Source organism: Mastomys coucha, unplaced genomic scaffold (assembly GCF_008632895.1).
Source record: "Mastomys coucha isolate ucsf_1 unplaced genomic scaffold, UCSF_Mcou_1 pScaffold5, whole genome shotgun sequence".
Classification (NCBI taxonomy): Eukaryota; Metazoa; Chordata; class Mammalia; order Rodentia; family Muridae; genus Mastomys; species Mastomys coucha.
In genome coordinates this window covers 54,330,718-54,350,063 of record NW_022196911.1, presented here as the reverse complement: position 1 = coordinate 54,350,063, position 19,346 = coordinate 54,330,718, and the positions used below count along the sequence as shown (strand labels likewise).

The 19,346-nt window shown below is 53.6% G+C and overlaps 2 protein-coding genes across 5 annotated transcripts; both read left to right on the top strand.

Moving 5' to 3' along the window:
• Positions 1-90: 90 nt before the first annotated feature.
• Guk1 (guanylate kinase 1) lies at positions 91-9,226 on the top strand. 4 transcript variants are annotated; one of them, XM_031354251.1, is made up of 8 exons: positions 91-219; positions 5,374-5,487; positions 6,646-6,687; positions 7,045-7,141; positions 7,773-7,911; positions 7,991-8,075; positions 8,587-8,672; positions 8,907-9,226. In XM_031354251.1, the coding sequence occupies exons 1-8, from the start codon at positions 189-191 to the stop codon at positions 8,940-8,942; spliced, it is 630 nt and encodes a 209-aa protein (XP_031210111.1). In that variant the 5' UTR covers positions 91-188; the 3' UTR covers positions 8,943-9,226. The 4 variants fall into 4 exon arrangements, with proteins under 4 accessions (XP_031210111.1, XP_031210110.1, XP_031210109.1 ...); XM_031354250.1 differs by lacking the exon at positions 91-219 and adding an exon at positions 434-645; XM_031354249.1 differs by lacking the exon at positions 91-219 and adding an exon at positions 2,038-2,142.
• A 5,040-nt stretch (positions 9,227-14,266) lies between these two features.
• On the top strand, positions 14,267-18,390 carry Gjc2 (gap junction protein gamma 2). The gene is made up of 2 exons (XM_031354208.1): positions 14,267-14,341; positions 16,284-18,390. The coding sequence occupies exon 2, from the start codon at positions 16,303-16,305 to the stop codon at positions 17,623-17,625; it is 1,323 nt and encodes a 440-aa protein (XP_031210068.1). The 5' UTR covers positions 14,267-14,341; positions 16,284-16,302; the 3' UTR covers positions 17,626-18,390.
• Positions 18,391-19,346: the final 956 nt, after the last annotated feature.

Genomic DNA, 19,346 nt, shown 5'->3' with positions numbered 1-19,346 from the left:
TAGGTGTATGTGTCTATGTGTTTGGATATGAGTACATGAGTGCAGGTGATGAGCCTGCGCAACCGAGTGCTGGGAACTGAATCTGGATCCTCAGGAAGAACAGCGCGTGCTAGCCGCCTCTTGAAATGATTTAACAGTTAACCGGCGAACCCGAAAATGTGACTAAACAGATTCGAAGCTGACCGTTGATGTGTTCCTCTCCGGGTCTTTGTGGACAGGGTAGGGTCTGAGCCCAGGGAAAGGAAGGAGGATATGGAAAAGGGCGGAGTTTGTAGAAGAAGCAACTACAAGAGGCGACATGGGCGTGGTCATCGGGGAGAACACCGGCAGTATGCCTGCGCACTATTGCGGCGTACCTCCACCCACCCACTTAGGCCCTGTTGGACCGCCCTTGGGGGACGTGACGAGGCGGGGTTTAATATGGAGTGGGTGGGGCCGGCGAGGGTGACGTAACGTCAGCGGGTACAGGTGGGCTGTGGCCGGCGCTGGTGCTTTGCGTACTCGGTCTGCGCAGCCATGCGGCCCTCCGGTACGTCCCCGTGGGCCGGCGCGCCGCTGTGACGTAGTCCTGCGGGCGGTCCCTGATGCTGCGGCGCCCGCTGGTCGGGCTGGCTGTGGCCGCCCTGGGTCGGGTCCCTGCGGACGGTGAGTGCGCTGGCGGCTGGTTGTCTCCGGAGCGGGACTTGCGGCAGCACGTTTCCCTTGCGTGCCGTCTCCAGTGACCCTGTGCTTGTGGGGATGCCGGGTGAACGTGTATTTCGGGACTCCAGAACGACAGGGATGGGCACGCGGAGTCCCAGCCGCCCGCAGACCAGCGTAGCCTGTGCCTCGTTTGCGCTCTTCCTTTGCTCCCTGCCCAGCCGGCGTCCTGGATAGGCTCAAGCACATAGCTTTACCCCTCAGCCGTTGCGGGTGTTGGACTTCAGTGCCTGCAGATGGTGCAGGCCCTGCTGACGCCTGGGTCTAACTATTAGGGTTTGGCCTGTCCCGGTTTTTGTTTTGTTTTTAGAAAAAAAAAAGTTGTCTTTGGGCTTAATATTCTCGGGCATCGTTTTATCCAACGTGGAAGTGGGCGGGGTTCTTTCAGGTGGCGGCTTGAGGAGAAGCTGGTGACTTTAGCTACGAGGTATTTGAGGAGAGAGGGAGAAAGCAAATAAATGGCCAGCCTTTGATAGGGTCCAAGGAGAGAGAGAAGAAGGCGGTTTGTTTTTGTGGGCGCTCCTTCAAGTCACCTTGCAGGAGGTCATGGGCTAGTTATGAAAGCTACTGCTAAAGTTGTTTCTCTTTCTCTTCTGTCTTGACACACACAGAATATCAGGAAGCATGATGTAATTTGAAAAGAAAGGGCAGAGGGGGGTTTGGGAAGAAAGAGCCCAGGCAACGAAGAAGGAAAGGTAGAATGGGGTTGAGTTCTTGGGAGGCAGCTGTATGAGCAAAGTTTCTTGCTTGTTTGTTTGTTTCGAGACAGGGTTTCTCTGTGTAGCCTTGGCTGTCCTGGAACTCACTCTGTAGACCAGGCTGGCCTCGAACTCAGAAATCTGCCTGCCTCTGCCTCCCAAGTGCTGGGATTAAAGGCGTGTGCCACCGCCACCACCACCACCACCACCGCCCAGTGAGCAAGGTTTCTTGTATCCCTGACTCTTCTGGTTGGGCCTTAGTTTTCCCTGTCCCATCCTGTCCTGTCCTATCTTCCCTGATTTGCATGTGCTGGTCCCTGTCTTTCTTGACTCTGCTTCTGCTGGTTCCTAGTCTTCCCTGTCGTGCCCTACCCATTCCCTGCCTACATGTACTGGGCCTGAATTTCCTTTGCCCTACCATATCCCTCATCCTCCTCCACCATTGAGTCTTTCCTGACCCTGTAAGGCCTTAGTCTCCCTTCTACAGGAGCGAACAGATGACCAACTCTGAAGTGTCCTAGGTCTTTCCACTTTATCCTCGTTGGGTTCTGAGCCCCTTTTTCCTTTATGTCCCCTCTACCTCATGGTTATGGGTTGGCATCCAGATTCCTGGTCAAGAATCAGCCTGTTGCTTTTTGTCCTTGCTGAGAAGAGACATAAACGGAGATGGGTGCACCAGGAAGGTGCAGCAGGCTGTCCGTGGTCGGCCGCTACTCCTCCACCTCTGCTTTGTTGGGAGGCCATGGTAGGTCTGTCTGGCTCAGGAATGAAATGCTTTGGTTGCTCTTGCTGCTGTCAATGGAAGAGGCTCCTAAGTCCTGGAGGGCTCAGGGCTTGGGTGTGTCGTTCATGTCTGCCTAGCGCTGTTTGCCTGGGAGCACTGATAACATTCCTGGAAGGGCCTTCCTTCACTTGACAGAAGGGAGATGATGGCTGTGACAGATTTCCAATCCTAGAGGCCTAAGGTATAGATAGGAAGAGGCTGTATAGGAAGGTTTGTCTAGGGATGTTCCAGCAGAGCATGTTCCCTCCAGTGCTCCTATGAAATCTCTTGCATCTTGGCTTGTTTTACAATTAGGGGCTTGGGACTCTTTGTCAGGCACTTGAAGTTTGGGACTGGAAAAGCCGAAGAGATGGAGGGGTCCAAAGTTTCTTCAGTGGTCTCCCCAAAGGAAGTTGCTTCTATCCACCACACACTTCTGCAAATGCTAGGACAAAAACTATATCTATAATTTCTGACATAAGCTATGGCCCTGTGGAGATGTAGTGATGGACTTGTCACCTGGCTACTGACAAGAGCCCCTCCTTCTGTGGGCCTGGAGATTTCCTTCCTGGCCCACGCTGTAACTTGCTGTCTGCCACTGTACCACACAGCTATCCAGCCAAGGTCATCTGGTATAGTCTGCGTAGATCCAAGCAAGTATAGTGTCATAGAGGGTCACCAAGGGCTGTCAGAGATTCATGAACTGTATGTGCCAAGTGATACCTGTTGGGACTTTGCAGCACCAGGGTGTGAACACTTGAGAAGACGTCTTCCTATCTCTTGTGGATTAGCAACAAGACAGAAGTTACACAACGAGACTCCTGAAAGTGGGCTTGAGAGTTGAGGTAGCTCAGCAGGGGAGCAGTAGGGAGAGCAAAGCTGGGTAGGATTCAGCTGTCTGAAGTGCATCTGCATGTGCATGCTAGTGTCCTTCCTCCCTCTGCCTGGTCATGGCCTACAGGGTACAGGGTCAGGGTCAGGTGAAGGCTCCTGTAATCCCAGTAATGAGGGTTTTAGGCTTGATTGTGGGTGATACGAGCTCATCACTACCTAGAGTTGGAAGCAGGTTATAAAATCATGGATAGGTACAGGCCGCTTCATTGCTGATGGGATGGCAGATCATCTTTTCCAGCCATGCTTGTCCCTAATACATGGCTTCTTGTTGGCTCTCCTACCTGGGATCCTTTTCTCAGAAGCTTTCTTACCTCGTGCACTTTGGAACATCTCTCTTAGCTTTGGTTCTCCTCTGTTGTCACGCTCCTGCGTTCTCAGTCTCGGGAATACACCTATACAGTGAGCCTACCGAGCCCCATGGTGAGCACTGCCTTGAATTCCTTGTAGGCTCAAGGGAACCAACAGCTCCAGAAGTGGCCGTTTGGAAAGTGCAGATGTAGAACCATATTGGCAGCTACAGGTCACAACCTGTGGCTGCCACAGGAAATTTGAGGCAGTGCAGCACCTTGGGGAGCTCTCTGCCTGAGTGTCTGATACAGGCAGAGAGGAGGGAGCGTCGCAGGAGCTGGGTTGTGTGGTCTGCAGCACATGCCCTAAGGCCAGGCCACAGTGGAAGCAGCAGGGCTCGATGACTAGGGAAAAGGATGCCTCTAAAAAAAGGTGGTGGTGAGTTGGGTGGGATGGAAGAAGGAAAGAGCATATAGTGGTCAGTGCAATTGGCTGGTAAGCATTTTGGAGAAAGGCAGAGGGGAGCAGATTTATTGAGAGGCAGCACTGATGACACTGGGTAAGTTTCCCTAGGTCCCTTTTCTGTCTTTTTGATAGGTGGTCCTATGTTCTTCTCAGGGACATGTGCATGTGTGTGTGCGTTTTCATTGTGCATGTGTGGCATGCATGTGCATGCACATGTACCATACATAGAGTACTTGTGTTTCTGTGGGAGACAGAATACCAGCAACACTGCTTTTGTAAGATTACTTCATGGCCTACATTGGGGATTAAGAACACAATTCCTCTCTAAGCTGATGCCCTTCCTCCAGCCTGTGTCTTTTGAACCAAAAGCTGTGTGGGCCTCACCTTTTAGGTCAAAGGTGCTTGGGTTGACAGGAAGCAGCTCCCAGATACCCTTCCTGTTCTCCCTCTGCCTAGACCTCAGAAGAGAGCAGCAGCTGCGGCCTCTCAGTGCTCAGTGCCGTGGTGGCTCTTCTCCCCGTGCGCTCAGATGCCGCCCTGGTTATATGAACAGGTGTAGGCGCAGATCTCAGGAGCAGGACAAGTAACTGCCTTTCCTTCTAGCCTAGTGGGAGGACAGGGCTGATTTCACAGTGCAGGCAGGGCTGGTGCCCGAGGGATTTATTGTTCAGAAGGGCGGGGTATAGGCTTGGCAGAGATTAGTCCCCTAGTCCTCAGTGCATAGCAGCCATTGACTCTTCCCAGGCTACCATGGAGGCTGCAACACATCAAGTAGGTGGGTGCCATCCTGGGGAGGCAGGAGGGCTTTTATAGGCAGAGTTCTTGTAAATGACCTGCTCAGAAGCCTGGCTAGAGAACGATAGTGAGGTGGGCTGTGTCTGCTCAGGCACAAGCCTGGGAGCAGGTAGGTCAGCTGGTCCTAGGGTGATGCCATCGGAGCTTCAAGGAAGGAAGCTCAGGTCCCAGATAGACTGATGGAGGAGGTTCCTGCTGTGCTTTCATACCTAACAGCAGGTGCTCCTCCCTGGCAGCCCCTACCTGTGGCCCACCCTGAGCTGCACTTACCTCCCTCTTGGGAGGCTAGGGGCTGCCATTCCAACTCTTGCCAGCAGATTGTCCTTCCCAAACAAGTCAGAGATGGTTGCATGTCTAGTGGGAAGTTTCCCAAGTAGGCTTGGGTTGAACAGAGGATGTCTGTAGGGATAGGGACATTCCTATTTCAGACCTGGGACCCCAGGGGGCAGTCAAAGCTCAGGCAGCAGTGTGAGGTCAGATTCTGGAGGGCAGCCTCTATGGGGTGGGACCAGTGTGCTACATTGTCTGGTTCTGGGTACCTTGGCCTGTGGACATCCTGTTGGGTGTGGGTGAGGCTGGATGTTGGAATCCTGTCAGCCTTCCTGCCTATGTTTACCATCTTGCCAATTGACTGGTGCTGTGAGGAGAGTTCACACTATATGATGATGTTTCCCTTCGGAGGCCTTTGTGTCACTGCCTCCTATTGAACAGAATGCCAGGGCACCAGTGAAGGCAACCCCCCTCATGTCTGTGATATCCCTCCTCCCACAGGCATGGCAGGACCTAGACCAGTCGTGCTGAGCGGGCCATCAGGGGCAGGGAAGAGCACTCTCCTCAAGAAGTTGTTCCAGGAACACGGCAGCATCTTTGGCTTCAGCGTGTCCCGTGAGTGCCTGAGGACCTGGAAGGGCATGGAGCTCAGAGCCTATCCCAGCACAGAACTTTACTTTTCAGTTTCTGATCCTCTTGGTGACTCGTTGAGATCTGAATTTTGCGTCCAGAAAATTTTTGTGTAACTTATTTTTTTAAAGAACCTACTATACGTCTTTTATCAAATAGAAACCTGGGCTTTAGTGCCCTTAAACCGATCACTTACCCCTTCAGCCAGAATGAGAACATAGCAAGACTCTTAATAGGTTGATAGCTTACTTGATAGTGGAGAGGTTATATAGTAAGAAAATGTAGCCCTGAAGTAGCATGGACCCCCTCAAGTGGGACTAGCTCAGCACTGTGTACTACATGTGGGTGTCTGAATCTTGGTTGTCCCTGTTTCTTCTCTTGTGGGTGTTGTCCTCGACAAGCCTGTTCACATGGAAGTTCAAAGCTGTTGGACAAGAGAGTAGGGGAAGCTGGTGGGATGCTGCTCTCGGTGCACTTGCTTACAGCCCAGACATTGCACATTCTCCTTGCTGTACAACAGCTGTTGCAAACAAGACCCTTGGAGCTGGCTACCTGATTGGAACATAGAAGAAATGGTGGAGGTGGAAATGGGGGTGGGGGTAGACACTGCCTGGCAGTCCTAGCTTGAGGAGAAGTGAGTGAGTTCGAGTTTGATGTTTTTATTCTTGGCCATTTCACACTTCTCAGTCACCATCAGCCACAGACAGAGCTCAGAAGGGGACTTTACAAAGTCCAAGTACTTTTATGTACTGGTTGTATCTTGCATGTCTTGCTGTGGTGCAGAGGTGGGTGGAAAAACCTTTCTGCAGGGATAGGGCTTCCCTGTCTCTTTGTGAAAGTATCCAAATTATTAAAAATGTATCTTAAAAAAAAAAAGAGTTCCCAAATGCAAACACCCGAATCTAGCAGATGCTCTCCTCACCCTCCTCATCCCCATTGCCCTCTCCTTTCTCAGGGCCTCCATCTAGAGTAAGCATCTTGGCCCCAGGGACCTCATGAGATCTGGTCTGGGCTGCCCACTGCCTGTGAGCACCACCTGCTCTTACATAAGCAGAGGAGCGAGCAGGCCTGCAAGGGAAAACCCTGGATAGGCGAAGGTTTGTAGATCCCTTCAGTGTGTGATAGGGTTTTGTTTTTCCTTAGATACCACAAGAAACCCACGACCCGGCGAAGAAGATGGCAAAGGTGAGCTGGCCTGCTAATCCAAGGGTGTTGGGCACCAGCAGCTAGTGTGTGTTAAGGGTGGGGGGGCAGGGTTGCTCTGTGCCTTGGCTGTAACAACTTAATCCCCAGTAAGAGAATATCTCTTGCCTTTGGGTTAATAGCTTGATTAAAGTCTGCATCGTAGTGAAGGCTGAACCTTCATCTTGCCTGGTGTATGGAACCTGGCCATTTCCAATCCTCCAGCAAGGACAATGGGGACAGTGGTAGGGTTAGGGTTAGCCTGGATTTGGCTGTAGCAGCCCTGTGTAGGATGGAGAGGGGCCAGGCCAGGCAGGACTGGGTTTCGGGTACACTCTGGAAAGCCCTCTTCTTCTTCAGATTACTACTTTGTGACCAGGGAGCTGATGCAGCGTGATATTGCCGCAGGGGACTTCATTGAGCATGCTGAGTTCTCAGGGAACCTGTATGGGACAAGGTAGGCTGAGTTTGATGTGGGCCCAGCTTCATGGATCAGGGTGACCTCAGAACTAAGACAAAAGGAAACACCCCAGCATGTCCCCTCTGGCCACACAGTGCCCTCCCACTCTCCTACCTAGGACTGGGATGGCTTGCTTTCCCCCAGTCTCTGACATAGCTGATAGGCTCTGGGGAACAAGCAGGCCCAGTCATGCCCCAGGCTCATCTGTCCTCAAGCCATCCAGTGAGGCAGGAGCCACATGACGTACCACACATGGAGAGGTAGGCAGTGACAGGCAGCCCAGGCCTGACCAAAAGCCCAAACCTTTTTGGCTTTTGGCTACAGGACAAAGGGTTATCGTGTCAGAGGGCCTGACAGGGTTGAGGGTATGCTTGGAATTCTGGAAAGTTCAGAGGGTGCTGGGTTCACAAGAGGCTCTACACTACCCAGGCCAGGCCCAGGGTGGGCTTTGGGGAGGAAAGGGCCGAGTCTCTCTGAAGCTCTTGAAAGCCTTAAGAGGCTAACCAGGTTTAGCAGTCATTGCAATATTCCTGAGAGTGGCCAGAGGGCAAGAGCTCATGTGCGCTTAAGGGCCGGGTCTTCTCATGGATCCACTGAACATCTGCTCACTGCTTTTCCCTGCTCCCAGCAAGGAAGCTGTTCGGGCTGTGCAGGCCATGAACCGTATTTGCGTGCTAGATGTTGACCTACAAGGTGTGCGCAGCATCAAGAAGACTGACCTGCGTCCCATCTACATCTTTGTACAGCCTCCCTCACTGGACGTGCTGGTGAGTACTAGATGGGGAAACCTGTAGGGCAGGCCCTGAGACCTGCAGAATACTGACCTGACAAGGACCTGAATTTCAGGAGCAACGGCTGCGACTGCGTAACACTGAGACTGAGGAGAGTTTGGCAAAGCGGCTGGCAGCTGCACAGACAGACATGGAGAGCAGTGAGTGCAGTCAGACCATTCATACCTTCTGAGCATGTGGCTACCCCATTCACCAGAAGTTGGGGAGGACCAAGGGTAAAGATGGAGGGGTCAAGACCTCTGTCTGCAGAGTCTTTGAAAGGCCATGCTTGTTTACTGACTTAAGTGTTGTAGGCATCTTTTTGTAGCTGTGCCCTTGCTTCTGGGTCTGAGCTTGGCCCAATTCAGACACTGTCATTGAGACCTTTTGCTCTTTCCATATGTGCATATGTGGCAGTCCGTCACAGGCGGAGCTAGTTCTGAGAGGCCTGGGCAGGGTCAGTGGTCTACATTCCAGTAGTCAGGACTTGATGGGAGCAGACCCCAGCTGAGGTCCTCTAGAAGAGGGGAAGCAAGAGTTCTGTCCAGCCCTGGCCATCCTATCACAGTGACAGCAAGAGTAGCCATAGCCGGATAGCAGGTTAACAGTGGTGCAAGCCCAGAAGGGGCCACATTCCCAGTGTTCCTGACTCTGTCTCTTGTCCCATCCCAGGCAAGGAGCCTGGCTTGTTTGACCTGGTGATCATCAATGATGACCTGGATAAAGCCTATGCAACTCTGAAGCAGGCACTCTCTGAGGTAGGCCCCTTCCCATCTGTCTCCTGCACAAGCCATCCTGTGAATTCAGCAAACCCTGTGATGCGGGGGCTCACACCCTTGGTGTGGTGTAAGCAACACTGGCTCTGCCAGTTGCCAGACTGGTCAAGTGCAGGTGCAAAGCCCGAGTCCCTGGGGACCCAGGGAGGGTATGAGACCCAGCCCTCCCTGGTTCCCTGCCTCTCCTAACTTTCTCTTTCCCTTCTTCCTTGGCAGGAAATCAAGAAAGCTCAGGGAACTGGCCATGCCTGAGGCCTGTTTCATTCCACAGGGTGATGCCTGTGGTCTAAATTTGCCTGGATTACAAGGTGGGGGGAACTTTGCCATGGCACCAAGGACTTGTAGTAGGCCTCCACTGTGCAGTAGAAGGAGCTATCCCTTGTCTGGCCACATGGTGGCTCTGCACCCTGGCTGGCTTACTGAGGCTGAATGACTCCGAAGAGTACCCACATCTCTTCTCCTGGGCTATTTGTGTTCCTTTCCCTGTTCCTCCTGCTGGAGCGGGACTGACTTCTTAATAAAGTAATTATTATTGAGTTATAGTGTCACAGCCCTCCATGCTGGACTTATGCCCCCTGGCTGCCTGCCCCTCCCTGGTCAGCCCAGATGAAGACAGTCAAGGGGGCTCTGCATAGGTGTCTGGTGGCCCTTGTCCCTGCCCACATCCAGGGTCCACTAGTCATTCAGAATGCTGGCTAGGGTTGGTAGTGTTCACTTCTTCCCCTGGCAGCCAGTCAACTTGGACAATCGCATGGGCTGGAATCGACTCAGCCCTGGACAACCTAGTGCTGCTGCTTCTTTGAGGTGTTTCTGAGCCATTTGGGGACTGGGGGGGGGAGGGGCGGCAGGGGGACAGATATCACTTGCCAGGAAGAAAAGTGCCCAGCCACAGGGGAAGAGCTAAGGTCCCTGGACCTGTGGGTGCTGTGTGCTCTTGTCCAACCCAATCAAGGGCAAGTGAACCCTGTTAGGGCTGGTAGGGGGGCAGACTCCTGGAGCTTTTGTAGAGGTCCCAAATTTCGAGCTGTAGAGGTTGTAGCCGGGTACAGCATTCCTGAGGGAGATGTCCTTCCCCTCCTGCCCAAGATGAGACATTCTGAGTGTCTGGGTCCTGCTGTCCTCCCCTCTTCCTCTGGGCTCTCAGCCCAGGCTGCCTGGCTCCGCCCAAAAGAGCAGTCCCAGCAGGGAGGGCAGTGGTTCTTGCCAGCTACCCCCACCCGGTGGTCAGCCACAGCTCTGCCTTGTGCATCTCCAGGTGAGGCTGCTCCTGGGTAGAACTTGGGGGGATTAACTGGATGTGGGTATGAGGAGGGCAGGCTGGTACCCAGGCAGAAGCAGCCAGGGAGACTGGAGAGTCCTGGGCTGCCTCCAAAACTGCAGATGTTTCTCTAGAAGGGTGAGCCAGAACTGCCTGGACCTCAAGTGGAGGCTGGGGAGACCAGCAGGCCTGTCTAGATCCCTGCTGCTCCACCCTCAGGGACAATCAGGGATTCAGACCCTAGGGGGAACAATGGAGCCCTTGAGGGCCCCTCCTCCATCCCCCATTGTGCTTGGTGGCGAGAGGTGGCCCTAGCCCCACAGTATGCCCTTAGAGAGAATCAGCATCCAGCCGGCAGGTGGAGGGGCTCAGCCGAAGGTTTGCATTTCCAGCCTGGAGAAGGTAGGGAAGGTACTGCTGGGGCTGCACACTGGCAGGGCCTTGACTGGTTTATACTCCTGACTGCTCAGGTGGAGTTTCCCAGGCTCCTTCATCCCCTCTCAGGCTTTGTAGGGTGTGTCACAGGTGGTGCCAGGTGCGGCCCTGGGAGACTCACCGGGGCTCTGGCCAGATCTTGTCTTGCTGTATTAAGGGACCCTCAGGGTGTCTTTAGCTTGGGTCTAGCTGGCTTTGTGGATCTTTTTGGGTAACTAGACCCATGGTGGAGGGAGATGAGAACAAACCGGTGAGCCTAGGATGCTTTCAGTACCTCCCCCAGCAGCTGAGACCCTTCAGGCTGTCATAAGATGGGCTAGTCCACCCCAGCCAGTTGTAGTGTGTCCCAGGGATCCGTATGGGCACCAGGCCCAGTCTACTCAAACTGAACAAACTTCATTATCCACTTGCCTGCTACTAAGCAGACCCTCTCAGCAGCTGGACCTACACAACTGCTGCTGTGTTAGTTAGTGTGGCCCTGAAGCCAGCGCAGAAGTCTTCAGGATGCCACAGCAGTTTGTTTTAAGTGCTTCGTTCCCACATACCTGCTGTGTCTAGGGACTGCAGAGAGAGAGCTATGATAATGGGTAGCCAAAAGGGGAGATACAGGGTCCAAGGAGGGGGAGGATGGAGAAGATGCGCTTAGGAGGGCCTGCTGGCTGGAGTTGACTCTACATGGGACAGCGTGCATAGACCCGGCTGGGAAGTGATTTCTAGAAATGGGTAGGGGAACCTGGCTCAGCTGTGGAGGGGCTGGCAGGAGGGCTGAAGAGACAAGGACCAGGGTGAGTATGGACTTTCTACAAGGAATTGGGCACACGTGTGCTCTCTGAGCAATACCAAAGGAAGGCATGGAGAGTGTGGGGGTGCCTACCCAGGCTAGCGCCTCTGTCTCTGGGATGCAGTTTAGCTGAAGGCTGCTCAACTTGTAGGAGTTGTCTAGATTTAGGGTTGTGACTATTATACCAGGCACAGGCTAGCCCATCTGTCTTTCTAGTCCCCACAGTCTGATTTCATCTAGTTCTGCCTTGAACTCTCAGGAATGTGACTTGGGTGCCCGTGAGGAAGGCTCCACAGGTACACAGGTTAAGGAGGGAGGTGGGTAGTTTCTGCTGGGTACTCAAGGGCTTGAGACCTGGCATGTCAAGTCCTAATACTTGTTAGCCACAGAAAAGTATTACTGTTCCCCTCACCAGCATCTCCTGCTAGCTCTGGGGGACAAATGAGGACCCTCAGGTCTTCCCTCCCCCAATATACACATAGCAAACTAAGTTGCTGGCCATGTGTCTACTGACACATTGGGCCATACACCCAGTACCATGCTAACTACTTCAGGGCTCTGGTCAATTCAGGGCCTAGGGCTGGATACGTGAGAGGACTGGTTACAGTAGAGGATGCCCCTTCCATGCCTGGAGAGGCTTTCTAAGGGAGACAGAGGCAGAGTGGACTATGTAGCATGAGTGTGTCAGGGGAGGGGCGAGGGGCACCCCTGGCCAAGCTGAAGCACCCTGCCACCACTACAGAGTCTATTCTGTACCAAGATAGAGGAACTGCTTTAGGGCAGGAGTTCCTTGAATGAAGAACCCCTTTAATTTAGCTGGAAGCGCCAAGAATGGTGCCACACCTTTGCAGTAGAGTCTTGTATCATCAACATATTTAAATTTACAACAGAGAAGATAGCAGTACAGAAATGATCCCAGAGGACCCCATATCCCATGCCATACTGGCATGAAACACATCACCATAATAAACTCTAGTGCTGCCTCTATGTTAGCTGAATGCCACAGTCTGCGTGTTTCCTACATCCCCTTGTCCCTTCCTGACACCACAGCATTTCTTAGAAGACAGTCTCTTTGTTTTAGCTGCCCATGGCTACTTAAATACTACCCAGGTATTTTTCAGGGTACCTTCCTGGAAACTAGCTTGTGTTTTTTCTTGCTTTGTTGAGGTTATGGGTTTCAGAAAGAATATTATGGGGGTGATGAGGCTGTCTTTATAGATAGATGCCAGAGTCGCAGGGCTCAGGTGTCACTACAAAGGTGCAAGTCCCCATTTCGTGCTGTCCTCTGATATGATGTTGCCACCCATGTGTAGCCACCGGAGTGGGTGTGTGCTCCCCTTTCCTGTGTGTACCATCTCAGAGAGGTTGGCAGTTCCACTGCACAGAGACGGGATGGTTCTCCAGTCCTCAGCCTGGTTATTCATGGGTGCAGTTGTTATTATCTGGGGTATCTGTAACCAAAGCTGCAGTCTGTAACTCTGCTTTCTTTAGTCTACTGGTTAAATTGTTGCAGTGTCAGTGTAACCAATCCAATATCAGTGTGTGTGTGTAAGCATGTTCTTCCTCTTTGAGCTTTCTCCACACTCTTGTTTCCCTCCTTAGCCATCTGATCAGCCACTTCCCCCAGGGATTCCCAGTTCCTCTTATTGAAAGAGAAGTTGGAAACCAGAGCCCAGGACCTAGATAGGGTCTTTGTTTTGTGAGTGGGGTTTGAGAAAGGGTCTCAATGTAGCCCCAGCTGGCATTAGACTCACCATGTAGCAGAGGATGACCTTGAAACTCTGGTCTCCCCACCTCTGTCTCCCAAGCACTAGATTTACAGGCAGCATAGGGCATACCCATGTCAGAAATGCTCTCACTTCTCACGTGTTTCCACAGCCAGGGAACATACCCACACCACAGGTTTCCATGGTGTAAGTGACCTCTGTGAGAGCCTGCTTCTACCATGCTAAACACAAATGTATTTACGCACGACGACGACGATGATGTCAGAAAATTAACCCTTATAGTGATTGGGAAGCATCTGATAGGCAGACTGGAGTGTTGATTATATATAGGTACAAATTTCTCTGTCCATCCACCTCCCCCCGCTGTGTGTGTGTGTGTGTGTGTGTGTGTGTGTGTGTGTGTGTGTCAAACTTGTATGGCCAGGTGATTTTGCTTATGTCTGTGCAGTCAGGGAAAGGCAGCAGCTGGGAGCTCCAGCACAGTAGAGAATGTAGCAGGAGCCAACTGAGAATAGGCAGGGCACTTGGGGCAGTGACTAGGTGAGACCCTGATATGTGCCCTAGTCAGAAGTCACTGGATGAGCTGTGCGTGGACATTCGGAAAACTTCCAGCACTTGGAAGGCAGAGGGAGGATGATGGAGGGTTCAAGGATTAAAGGTGTGCTCCACCACTGCCTGGCGATACCGAAACTCTTACAAATTGATACCCTAGGAGTCCACCTATGCTACAGGAAACCTTATCTTTAACAAAAAGTCATTGAAGGGCAATGGGGGTAATCTCCATGTACATTCTGAGGTAGCCCAGTGGGCATGAGTCAGGTTTATAGGAAGAATGAAACAGCTAGGACTAAGAAGGCAAGTGGCCACCTGGTCCCAAGTGGTGCAGGTAGCAAGTGTGGGTGGGTTCAGGGTTTGCTGATGGACTAAGATGTTCAGGAGACAGCAACACATGTAAAGTAGTCTGAGAGTAGATAGGTCGCTTTGAAGGAAAGATTGACATGGGTTGGACCCTCAGTAGTTTGAGGTACCTGCTGGTGTGCCAGTGCCAAGGCTAGGCAGGAAAGAGTTACAGGCTAGAGGTTTAACTGGAAGTCTCCCCTGTCCATGGCCCAAGCTCAGAGTCCTGGCTCTTCCAGGTCAGCTCTACAACCATAGCACATCTTCATGCCATTCTTAAGAGTGAATAGCTGTGACTGCATGCATGCTTTGAGTGACAGGTCCTTCCACCCAGGGACAGAGTCAGCCCTGGACTAAGCCGCAGTGTCTCCATTGTTACCTGTACATACCTTGACTCCAGTGCTGATCAGCTATTATGACAAGAGTAGGTATGCCAGAGAAATGGCAAGTTGTCAAGCAAGGCTTTTTCAGAGATCCAGTTGTTAAATACTACACACTGCTAAGCAGGTCTACTCAGGAACTCCTGGTTCCAGACCCTCCTGGATCTGCACTGGTAAGCTTTAGGCTCCTATGATTGAATTTTCAGGTGGGGGCTGACTGAAGCCGAAGTAAGAGAATTGAATCTACTCTTGAGAAGGCACCAGGTAGCCCCATTGTATGTCCATGCTTGAGGCAGAGAGGTTGGAGGGGTGGACTCTGAGAATGCATCTGTCTGTGAATGTGTTTGTGTAGGTATGTTTATTTTTACTGTGGGGGTGTGTTCTTTGTTTGTTTGTTTGTTTGTTTTCGAGACAGGGTTTCTTTGTATAGCCCTGGCTGTCCTGGAACTCACTCTGTAGATCAGACTGGCCTTGGACTCAAAAATCCACCTGCCTCTGCCTCCCAAGTGCTGGGATTAAAGGCGTGCACCACCACTGCCTGGTGTGCATGTGTTCTTATGTGTGCATCATGTGTGTGTGCCTGAGCTCACTCTTTATGAGTGAGCATTTGTGAGCATTTGGCTATGTAAGTCTTGAGTCTTTACATGTGTGGTTGAGTATGTGAATAAATGTGTATGAATGTTGGTATATATGAATATGTGGGTGCCAGCATGTGTGTGCACATGTACTTATGAATATATAATCCTTGAGCATACATTTGTGTCTGAGTGCATGTACATGCATATGAGTGTACAGGGTGTGTCTGTGGATGTGTACCTGTGTGCATATGAGGGTAGCTGTGAATGTATGTATGTGCATGTGAATGTTTGCATATATAACACAGACACACACACATGCTTGTATGTACATGTATGTATTCACATGAGGGTGTGTGTCTCTGATTGCACACATGTGGTCCCAAGAGGGGATGCACAGATGTGAGGATGTGGGGCCATTTCCTCAGGAACCCCTGTTGTTCTGCTGACTGCCCACTCTTCCTGCCCTGAGGGGAGAGGCCCTAGCTACATAAAGAGTTCTGGAGCCACCAGTCCTGATGCTGGTCCATACCGGCTGCTGCTGCTGCTTCCAAAGTCCTGCCAGGGGGAGGGAGCCAGAAGTGTCAGTGTCGAATGTTTGGGGGACTCCTGCCCCAAACTTTCCCAGGAGCAGGTACTAACTCCGTGGGAGCTGTGAGGAGGGAGGGCATTCATGAGGGAACCACAGAGTCTTTCCTCTGACACATCTTCCAGACTGAGTTGAGCTGGCCTGGATGTTGCCATCTCTGAGGCTCACAGGTGCCCGAGGGTTACTGTGTATCAGTTTGTAGCCTCACCAGTCCTGCCTGGGACAATCCAGGGGACTAGGACCTGGGGCTAGATGAAGAGCCCTGGGTGGCCTCTGAGCAGCAGGACAGGTAGCAGACAGGCTCGGGGCAGCAGGACCAGGGAAGGGCTTGTGAAGGGTCATTTATGGAAAGAACTCCCAGAGCTGCTGTGCAGGGTGTGGAAGAAGAAAGGCTGGCTGCTGCTGGAGGATTGGAAGCTAAAGCATCAGGGAGGGCTGGGGGCCAAAGGTTTGGGGTTGGGGGATGATGGAGCCTCAGGACTATGGGTTCTGCCCACAAAGGCTGGGATGCAGCAGAGGTTGGGAAGGCCTGAGTGGCTGACAGGCTTGGGGTAAGCCCTAGGAGGGTGGCATCCAACTGGGACTGAGCTGGGCTGTTTCTGTCCCATTCCTCCCCTCTGCCAATAAAGGCAGCACATAGGCTTTCTGGCTTTAGGGGCCTGAGACTAAGGTGCACTTCCTACAAGTTGAAGCTTTCTTGGAGATCTTTGGGAGAGAGAAGACAGGAAGGGCAGGATGGATGGGAAAATGCTCCATCCTCATCTTCAGCACATAGGGTGTGAATGCAGATGAAGTAGACCTCTGAAAGGTAGTGAGCTCAAGGCCCTCTGGGTTTCTGGGGTGTTTAAGTAGACAACTGCTGGACAAGCCTGTAGGAACCACAACTCCGGGCTCAGCGGTTCCCCCCTGGTCTCCCCCTTCCCTGCTGACTACCTGCATGCGTGCCTGTAGGTCCCACCTGCTTGCTCCCATGACCAACATGAGCTGGAGCTTCCTGACGCGGCTGCTGGAGGAGATCCACAATCATTCCACCTTCGTGGGCAAAGTTTGGCTCACTGTGCTGGTGGTCTTCCGCATTGTGCTGACAGCTGTCGGTGGTGAGTCCATCTACTCAGATGAGCAATCCAAGTTCACCTGCAACACGCGGCAACCGGGTTGTGACAACGTCTGCTACGACGCCTTTGCGCCCCTGTCTCATGTGCGCTTCTGGGTCTTCCAGATAGTGGTCATCTCCACACCTTCTGTCATGTACCTGGGCTATGCAGTCCACCGCTTGGCGCGCGCCTCAGAGCAAGAGCGCAGACGAGCTCTCCGACGTCGCCCTGGCCCCCGGCGCTTGCCCAGGGCTCAGCTGCCACCGCCACCACCCGGCTGGCCCGACACCACCGATCTGGGCGAGGCAGAACCCATGCTGGCGCTGGAGGAGGATGAGGACGAGGAGCCAGGGGCGCCTGAGGGCCCCGGAGAAGACACGGAGGAGGAGCGAGCGGAGGATGTGGCTGCCAAGGGGGGCGGAGGGGATGGCAAGACCGTGGTCACTCCCGGCCCCGCCGGGCAGCACGACGGGCGGCGGCGCATCCAGAGGGAGGGCCTGATGCGCGTGTACGTAGCTCAGCTGGTGGTTAGGGCGGCCTTTGAGGTGGCCTTTCTGGTGGGCCAGTACCTACTGTACGGCTTCGAGGTGCCACCCTTCTTCGCCTGCAGCCGCCAGCCTTGCCCGCACGTAGTGGACTGCTTCGTGTCGCGGCCAACCGAGAAGACGGTCTTCTTGCTGGTCATGTATGTAGTTAGCTGCCTGTGCCTGTTGCTCAACCTCTGTGAGATGGCGCACCTGGGTCTCGGCAGTGCGCAGGATGCTGTGCGCGGCCGTCGGGGAGCCTCAGCGGCGGGTCCTGGCCCCACGCCGCGCCCACCGCCCTGCGCTTTCCCGGCCGCGGCCGCGGGCCTGGCTTGCCCTCCCGACTACAGCCTGGTGGTGCGTGCAGCTGAGCGCGCGCGAGCGCACGACCAGAATTTGGCGAACCTGGCGCTGCAGGCGCTGCGCGACGGGGCGGCAGTGGCGGCGGTTTCCTCGGACCGCGATAGTCCGCCTTGCGCAGGGCTCAATGCAACCTCTCGGGGGGCACCCAGGGCGGGCGGCCTAGCCTCGGGAACCGGCAGCGCCACGTCGGGGGGCACCGTTGGGGAGCAGGGTCGGCCGGGAGCTCAGGAGCAGCTGGCCACTAAGCCCAGGGCTGGCTCTGAGAAGGGCAGTACCGGCAGCAGAGATGGCAAGGCCACCGTGTGGATCTGAGAGCACTATGGAGAGCTGAGGGAGGGCCTGGCATGAGGATTCGGTGGAAATCTTTCTGACCTCAACCAGTGATCTCTGGCAGACCTCGTTAGGGGTCTTTAAGAGAGGGTGCTGAAGCCCTTTAGGAGGCGCTGGCTCAGGTACCACCCTGCAGGATAGGAAGTGGGGGCGACCAGAGTCTTATATGTGACCCCTGAGGGTAGGGTGGGGGCAGAGCTGTGTCCCAGGAATTGACTGCCCCTCCAGGCTATGCTGAGCAGGGATGACCCCTCTGCTGGGCCTGCCAGCCCTTCCTTCTAGGCTCTAGCTTTCCTATAGGATTGGGGGTGTCTGACAAGAACCTTTTGGGAACTGTGCCTCTCCTCACTGCAGCAGCAGACCGGTTCCTCTGCAGAGCCCTCAGCCCTTACAGAGCCAGAGAACTCCCAGGTCAGGGATAGGTAGACAGCACTGACTACTTCCAGCCCTTAGCTCCCCACTTGAGGCAGATCGAGTGAGACCTGAAGGAGGCCTGGACGGAGAACAGCTCCTCTTTCTGAGCTGAGATCGCTTGGCATGATTCCTTCTTAGGGGTCATCTCAGAAGTTCTGTTGTGCCTTGCTGCTTAGATGCATAAGGCTGTGGTCCAGGGCTCTGGCTTTGGCCATGCTGGAAACTTAGAGCTATGGGGAGCCTGTCCCTGTCTTCTGTGCCCTCCCCCCTGTTTTAAAGCTAACTTCCAGAACAAAGGAAGTAAAATAAAACTAACTTTTTGTTTACACTCAAGTGTGTCCATGTGCTTCTGTGTCTAAGCCCGCATTGTGCATTGGTCAGTGTGCACCAGTGTGTGTGTAACCATGCGTTGTGGGTCCATGTCTGAGCATTCAGAAACGTGTCCACAGCAGTTCATTGGGAGAGACAGCTTAATTGGCAGGAGGCTGGGAGAGGAGACACCCTCTCCAGGGACAGGCTGAAGAATAAAGCTGGAGACCAAACCCTGGAGGTCATCAGACCTATGATGGTGCCACTTGGTGCCAGGCAGCATGCCAGGGTCGGGTGGTGGGGCTTGGTGGAGTGCACAGATGTCAGAAACAAAGAACAGTCAGGCACAAGGTCAGCCTGCAGCCCAGGGGACAGAGGCAGTTCCATCTTGGGCTGAAGGTGTGTAGTGCTGATGACTTTGAAGAGATGGGGGAGGGCAGAGGATAGGAAAGCACAAGGTGCCCTAGCCAGGAGCCATGCAAACTCCAGGTGACCAGCTGCCTCCTGTGAGAGCCAGGGCAGCACTGTCCTTCCCAGCTGCACAGCCCTTCCTGGAATCCCTGAGCCAGGCTCAGCTCAGCCTAAGTCTAACCTCAGCCTGGCTGTAGTCAGATAGAGCAGGCTGAGTCCCTCTTCTTCTGGAGCCCATATACCTGGTCCCAGGTCTCAAGGGATCCCTTACTCCAGCTGGGCCCCACCCCCACTGAACCCTGCCTTCAGATGAACCCCACCCTCCCCTCTTGTGAACCTAGTCCTCAGCTGAGTCTTAGCCCCAGGTGTGCCTGACATCCAGGAGAGCCATTTCAGGGAGCTCTCACTCTAGGCTGAGCTTCAGCTAAACCTCTCACCTGCAGATAGATCCTCCATCCCAACGGAGTGAGCTTCATCCCTAGGAAACCACAGAAGGCCGTGCGGGGCATGGAGCCTCAGGAAAGAGGGAAAATCCAAGCCATACATAGCAATGTCTTCCCCAGTGGGGT